Genomic DNA, 8,115 nt, shown 5'->3' with positions numbered 1-8,115 from the left:
TGTTGTTTGCATTGTGCATTCAATATCATTTATGAATGTTTCATTTATTTCAAAGTGACAAAATTCAAATGCCTTTACAAGTAATTTACACTAATTCGCTCTGCTTGAGTTTTTTTTATGAATGAAGCCCAGTGATTGTACTTGCTTACTCTGGCCTGACAGCAAAAAAATAATAATAATAATTTTTGGAGAATAAAAGACAAACAATTCCTGCTTTACGTGGTAAAGGCCATTATAGCGCTAAATTAATCGGCTACATTTTTTACATTTTGGATGACGAAGATAAGCCAGCGCTGTACCGCTTGTGTAGTTTCCAGCAACCAAACATCTGATAGAACAAAATGATGGCGCTTACCTCACAAAACACCACAACAAACACATGCAACGCCATCCTCGACAAACTGTACACGTCTGATCAGTAAGGCAGTGACCTACTTAGAAACAGTAACGTTTTTAACACACAGAAACACGGCTTTAAACCTAAGAATGCTAAACAAAGCTAAGAATGAACAACGGTTTCCATCTGAGGGGTTAAAGTGAATCTGAGCAGAGCTATGAAGTGGACTCTTCACCGAAAGGACACTTCTTACTGCCAAATACACTGAATATATCCAGCAATAGCATGCGTGCAAGAAAGCATTAGTGACGTACACTTTTAGTGCGGGATATTTCAACCTGGGACTAAAGATGAGTGTGCAAGTCAAATATTTTTTAGTGTGACGTTTCATTTGTTGATCTGTATGAGCTGAAGCACTTTAATATACAGATATATTTAGATTTACGTAGGCCATATCCCATAATCCTCTATTCCAGACCTGCTAGTTGATGCCTTCAACCAATCAAAAACCAGATACTAGGGTGAAACATGGTCATCACATCTAAAACTCCAGAGGTTTATTGTATAGAAAGCTGCTTGGATGGATTTTAAACACTATTTGTTTGACTATGACACAGAAGTATCAATCTCCTATAGAGAGTAACCGGACGTACATACACATAAGCTTGTTTGTTCGTGCATGTTTTTAGGAGTGTGTCAGTGTGTGTTCAGAGAGAAATCGTGATCGCTCGACGTACTTGTCTGTCTCTCCACGGCTCTCAGTGACTTGCATGCCGTCATTTTGCTCTGGATGTCGTGTTTTTTCTCAAAGTAGTCGACCAGCGATGTTTCTGTCAGGAACGATGCTAAAACCTGCTCGAACGTGATCGACCAATCGGCATCCGGCGCGCTGCCCCGCCTCCGATCCACCGCATCTCCGCTCATGCAGCCAATCAGGACCGTGTCGTCGGCGATGTCCTCGCACTGCAGCGAACCGGCGCTCACTACGGAGTAGGACGAAACGGACGTGTCGTCTTTGGCCTCTTCGTCGGAGCCGGCCGCTGTTGGAGGTGGCGTCTCTAGCTGCGCCTCTGCCAGGGCCTTGGAGACCAGGGACTGTCCTGATCCTCCCTCCCCGGACGAGTCCTCCCTCTCCGGCTGCAGAGCGTCGACTGCTGAGGGCAGCTGGGCTTCGGTTTTCTTGCTGCCGTTGTTGGTGAATTTCTTGCCCACTTCTCCGATGTGCAGCAGGAGACTCGCCACCGTGGCGATGCCGTGATACAGCTCCTGCTCCATGGGATCTTCACTGAACATGTTGTAGAGAGTCTTACACATCTCAATGAACTGCTCCTGCAATTGTATGATTACAAAAATGTGTTTTAGTCTTAATACTTGTGTTCAATAGGTCAAAAACACTGAAGTACTAGATTGCTACTTAATAAATGAATCCTGATTTGATATGATTGTAAATAAATGTAAAAAGGCCAACAAATTTAAATGTAATTTTTAAAGGTTATACGTCTGTGTGTGTGTATATATATATATATTTTTTTTTTTAGATCTAACACTCAATACTTCATACAGTGCATTTCATAAATAACTTTAGTTTATTAATTGTTAAAATGGTTTAAGAGAAAAATAATGTTAATTTCAAAATATAATATATAATTAATTTTTAGCATTTATAATGTGTTAATAACATAATTGTTAGTTTTAATAATTATATACAAATATATATGTAATGGTTATCATATGTATCAGTATCATTGGGTCTCAATAGTACACGAGGGACTCTAATCTAAAACTAAATAGTACATGAGGGACTCTAAAACTAAACTTTTCTCCATATTTACATTACAATTTTACAATATTTTATACAATATTACTAATAATATATCAAGTTTCTAATTTTTTATTATAGTAAACAAGAACAGCTTTGGACTTCGGGTCTTCTTTGGATCTGGACTCATCAGGTCTGCATTAGAATTTCACCTTTCACTGAGATTTTCCAAAACCTTTTAGATCTAATGCACATCAGCATATATTTTTGCACCTTTCTGTGCAATACTTGAAACGGTTTAACTCATAAATCACTTTATGGTTCATGCCGAGGGTAAATCAAGCATGTAGTTAAGACAGGTTAAAAAAAAACATCAGATCTGATTGTTCACACTGAAATCTCTGCACAAAAATCAGATATGCAACTACTTGTTTGTCAGTAGAAAATCTGTTTTAGGCCACATTCAGTTGCAATGTGAACACACGGAGGCCTGAATTTCTCTCCCAACAATTGAGAGCGAGATCAGTGAATACTGGTCACCTGATTCATCCGAGGCAGATCTTTGATACTCTCTTTCTTTGGCTCTTTTTCTTTGGCCCACATTCTCAGATAATACTTATAGTCCTTCGGCTTCTCCTCTAAAAACACAAGACACTACCATTAAAACAACAACCAGATTAAAACGGATTCCTTAATGGAGTCATCAATTGGCGAGTATTATCACCTTTTCTCTCATCCGTGTCTCCGGCCGCTGATGCGTCTCCTGCCTCCTTCAGCTCCTCACCTGTTATGATATTAACGCTGAATTAATAAACACTAACATCATAACGACATTTAGCCATTGACCATTTAAAAGTGTCCACCAGAAAGGTATCATGACATCAACGCCCATGGTTAAAAATGAAAAGAGCACCACAAAGGTAAGATAATATCATGTGAGAGACAGATGGTGAACTGATACTGACTGGGAAACACCAAAACCAGAGATGGTTAGTGAAAAAAAAAAAAAAAAAAATTCTCATCTGTTCTGACAGCATCAACTGATGCCCCAAAACTCCAGAGAGACAGAAAACACTCGACGTGACAGACGCAAACCTGAGGTCACTTCCTGTGCCAGGAAGTCCAGATGAGACAGGAAGGGAGGATCTGGAGTGATCAGATGAGAAAGACAGAAAGAACAAGAGAAGGAAAGAAAGAAAAAGAGAATGAGAGAAAGCAAGTATTAGAGTTAAAAGAGAGAAAGGGGGGCGATAAGGAAGACAACAAATGAGGAAAATAAGAGTGCAGAAGATTAATAATTAGTTATCAGTCATTAAACCTGGACCGAACCATCCACAGGTACATGCAGGGAGATCAGAAAAGTCAAAACATGTTCATTAAAAATAAACTATTCATAAAACTAAAAGAAAGTATTAATAACAATTAATTTTTTTTGGAATACATTGAATATACTGCGTTTCAATACAAGTGAAGCTCTATCAGCAGTACAACAGTAAATAAAATAAAGAAAAACTCTAGTAGTTTTGGCTTTTAAAGTCAGCATGAAACTTTACGACTGTACTGTACATTTACTACATAATACTACCTTTTTTTTTTATAGTTATCAAACAAGAACCAACTTTAAACCCTTGAAGTGCCTGACCTTGTTTACTCTCATTGTAAGTGCATTATTGTAACCATGTTCTGCTTTTTTTGAAAAAAGGCAAAATAACCTTCTGTGGAGCTTAACTTATATTGAACCTGAAATATTTCTTTAATGTTGGCTTCAAATGTTGTTTAGGTGGTAAACGTGTCTCGTACCCTGAGGCGTGTCATCGTCAGTGAAGAACTGCGTGGCCTCCAGCGCTGACTCTGCCTCCTCTGGACACAACGCTTCAGAAAGAGAGACGAGAACAATGAAATGAACATATATATCACATACACACTCAAAACGACCCTCAAAAATAAACATCTCATTCTTATCTTTTCTGCAAATCTTCTTCACACACACAATCTAAAAACAAGTGCTAGTTTCTCATTTCAATAAACATCAAACACACACACACACACACAGAGAGAGAGAGAGAAGAGTGTCTGCTGAGAGTAGCGATCTGGTTTCCTCACACTGTGCTTATGTTTGTTGTTCACAAGTGTCGTTCACACACAGTTCCTAAATACAAATAAAAACACTAATAATGTTCCTCAAAAACCTACTTCGTTTTTCTCTTTCTGCTTACACTGTTACACTCTTTCCATGGCCTGGTTAATAAAGTCTCTATGACTGTAAACATACCAGGAGGCAGGTGGAGTTTGTAGAGAAGTTTGAGTTTTTCCGTCATATCGCCATGATACATTCCACCTGAGAGACGACACAAACCAAAAACTGCTGTGATGAAGATGTCAAGCTTAGAAGAGATACACAAGTTGTTTCTTTGAGTTACTGTAAGTTGTTACACAATACATGCAGACTAACTTATATTACCCCTCAATAATTTGACCTTCTATTTTTATAAATATATTTCTAGTATATTATTTCCACCAAACAGTGTTGCAAAGTAATTAAAATTTTTTAATATAAGAACTAAAACAGCAAAAATCCATTTTTCACAGCTTGTAACTATGAACAGAATGGTATTTCATCATTTTCATTCAAATGCACCGATATAACAATATATGCATAGTAATACACAGCGATATTTACATTTACCAAAACATAATATACTGAAATAAATGAACTTTTCCACGACATTCTAATTTATTGAGATGCACCTGTAGAAGAGATACACAAGTTGTTTCTTTGAGTTACTGTAAGTTGTTACACAATACATGCAGACTAACTTATATTATCCCTCAATAATTTGACCTTCTATTTTTATAAATATATTTCTAGTATATTATTTCCACCAAACAGTGTTGCAAAGTAGATTAAAATGTTGAGTTACTGTAAGTTGTTACACAATACATGCAGACTAACTTATATTATCCCTCAATAATTTGACCTTCTATTTTTATAAATATATTTCTAGTATATTATTTCCACCAAACAGTGTTGCAAAGTAATTAAAATTTTTTAATATAAGAACTAAAACAGCAAAAATCCATTTTTCACAGCTTGTAACTATGAACAGAATGGTATTTCATCATTTTCATTCAAATGCACCGATATAACAATATATGCATAGTAATACACAGCGATATTTACATTTACCAAAACATAATATACACTATCGTTCAAAAGTTTGTGAGCAGTCTTTTTTTTTTTTTTTGAGAGAAATTAATGCTTTTCTGCAATAAATTGATGCATTACAGTGACCGTAAAGACATGGCGATAATGTTACAAAACTATCTGTTGGTTGTTCTAATTGAAATAAATGTTGTTGTTTTGAATCTTCTATTCATTAAATTACGAAAAAAGCACAAAAAAGTATGAAGCAGCTTAAGTTTTCAACAATGATAATAAAAAATCTTTCTTGAGCAGCAAATCAGCATATTAGCATGATTTCTGAAGGATCATGTGACACTGAAGACTGGAGTAATGATGCTGAAAATTCAGCTGTGCATCACAGGAATAAAGTAAATTTTAACATAGAAAATTATTATTTTAAATTATAACAATATTTCACAATATTACTGTATTTTTTATCAAATAAATGTAACCTTGGTGAGAAATAAGAGACTTTAAAAAAATCTCACAGACTCTATTGATCCTGCAAATGAATCTCTGAATCAATTCACTGAAAATGACACTTTGAACTGATTCATAAAAAATTTATCAAACTTACCAACTTGAATGCTATCAAAATATCACTTAACACTTTTATTCTCACAAGTTGCAAGACAAAGGAATATGAAATAAGTCCAAGGATGCAATAAAATGTAATTTTATATAATTTATTGTGAATAATATGTGAGCATGATATTAATGATTATTTACAAATCAGCCAAATTTGTTTTGAATCTCTCTGACAGGTGTTTGTTTTTAATTCTGTCTTCTTTTGTGTGTGACATCATAACTTCAACCACACAGAACACTTTCAGAATATATTGAGTATATGAAAAAAAAAAAAAAAAACTTTTTTTCCCCTGATGACGCGTTTCAGAATTCTATGGAGAGGCTTTTGAGGTCTAAGATTGTTGAGCTTTTATCTGAAGCAGTAACAGCTTTCACACGAATCAAACTCTGACTCTATCAATCTACACGCTGTGGTGTAAACGCATCCACTCACTGAGTCCGGTGACAAACTCTTTGAAGTTGATGAGAGAGTCTTTGTTTTGGTCGAGCAGGCGGAAGAGTCGGCTGGAGAGCGTGTTGGTGTGAAGGCCGCAGCTCCAGGGCGCCAGAGCGGAGAAGAGCTGAACGAACTGACCGCAGTCGATGCGGTACTGCTCCAGATACGGCAGACTCGGGTCGTGCCGCTCCGCCGCGCTGCTGCTCTAAATAGACAGACAAACAATAAATAATGTAATAATGATGATACATTATTTAAAAATATATTACTACCATTAAATATTAAGAATGAATAAATAAATGAATGAATGAATAAACAAAATGTGCCATGACCGATTTTGGTGGTAACTACTATAACGTACACAAATATACTGACAGCTAGTGGTTTCTTTCATTTAAAATGAGCATTAAGGTGTTTGGAAAAACACAGATCAGATAAAACCCATTTAAACAAAATAAATAAACATAAAAATAAACAATATAATTAAAACAATATTGTTATTATTACTATTTAATTAATATTACTAAATAAATAAACTAAATAAATAAATAAAAATTATAATTAAATGCTGAGTTTACGCATTTATCTTACCTTAAAAAGAACATACAATTCTTCCAACTCCTCAATAGTGAAGGCAGACTCTGTCATGATTGCTCTCACCTGAATATCACACAATACAGCATAAATGATCACATGTGGAGATTTAAAATTGTGAAATAAGACTTTTTGATTACACACTTACCACACTCCTCTTGGCTGTGTCTTCTAGTGACTGTATGACCTTTAACCTTTGTTTGAACCTCATCTGCTCGATGACGTCGGCACGCAGGCTACCAAACTTCTACAATTAGATGAAAACAACGTACGAAATTAATAAGGATCATATTGGCATTGGTGCTCGTCTAGGTCCCTCTTGCTCCGCCCCCTCACCTCATAGGATGCTTTAATGAGCTCAAAGACGTCAATCTCAGGTGGAGGGTTGTTGCCACTGGTCAACAGGGCATGAAGGTGGGGAATAGGTGGAGAAACGGTCTGCTTATTTACAACATTATCCAAATATCTGCAGGATCCAGAAACAGAACAAACCTTATTTAGTGCATCTTCACAAACCCCAGACAGTAGAAAAGGGATAATAAAACTTAACCCTGTAAAGCCTAAAGTTTGCATTAAAAAATATATATAAATAACATATCTGATCCATCAGGCTTTTATGGCTCATATAGTATGTTATAGTGAGAATATGGTAAAAAAAAAAAAAAAACTAAAAATTTTTTCCCCGGCTCAATCTTACTCACAGGCCCAAAATGAGCAATACATATTACATTTGGTGCATATGCTGATATTTATATGACCAAAAAGTAAGATGAAATTCTGATGATTGTCAATCTTATAACAGTATAGCAGATACTTGCATAAAATTATACAAGTATCAGTATTATCTATATATCCAATAATATGTCTTAGTAAGATGATATAAATGCTTGATCATCAAAACATATCATCAAAATGATGTCTGGATAATCAAGTAAACTGAAGCTGCTTCAGTCCAGTAAGTGTTCATCTTGAAATATTACTAACATTATCAAGGTTATTCTTACATTTACTTTATAAAAATCAGTACAGATTTCAAAGCAAAAAGACATGTGAAGCACGAGCTGAAGGTGGACATTTCTACAATTATACAGTGGTGGAAAGAGTACTGAAAAAATATACTCAAGTAAAAGTACCATTACCTTCCAAAAAATGTAGTGCGAGTAAAGTAAAAGTACTTGTCCAAAAAAACTACTTGAGTAAGAGTAAAAGAGTAGCCT

General features: G+C 35.5%; 1 protein-coding gene across 1 annotated transcript in view; it reads right to left on the bottom strand.

Moving 5' to 3' along the window:
• LOC107731367 (TBC1 domain family member 9B-like) overlaps window positions 1-8,115 on the bottom strand; it is a 27,285-nt gene continuing 19,170 nt past the window's right edge. Inside the window, 10 exon segments of the mRNA XM_016542427.1 lie at window positions 1-1,666; window positions 2,637-2,734; window positions 2,821-2,880; window positions 3,192-3,242; window positions 3,897-3,968; window positions 4,369-4,434; window positions 6,302-6,537; window positions 6,891-6,964; window positions 7,047-7,145; window positions 7,235-7,364. Of these exon segments, the coding sequence (XP_016397913.1) occupies window positions 1,034-1,666; window positions 2,637-2,734; window positions 2,821-2,880; window positions 3,192-3,242; window positions 3,897-3,968; window positions 4,369-4,434; window positions 6,302-6,537; window positions 6,891-6,964; window positions 7,047-7,145; window positions 7,235-7,364 (1,519 nt within the window). The 3' untranslated portion in view covers window positions 1-1,033.

Source organism: Sinocyclocheilus rhinocerous, unplaced genomic scaffold (genome assembly GCF_001515625.1).
Source record: "Sinocyclocheilus rhinocerous isolate Xijiao unplaced genomic scaffold, SAMN03320098_v1.1 scaffold939, whole genome shotgun sequence".
Classification (NCBI taxonomy): domain Eukaryota; kingdom Metazoa; phylum Chordata; class Actinopteri; order Cypriniformes; family Cyprinidae; genus Sinocyclocheilus; species Sinocyclocheilus rhinocerous.
Note: the sequence above shows the minus strand (reverse complement) of the source record. Positions and strands in the feature narration are given on the sequence as shown.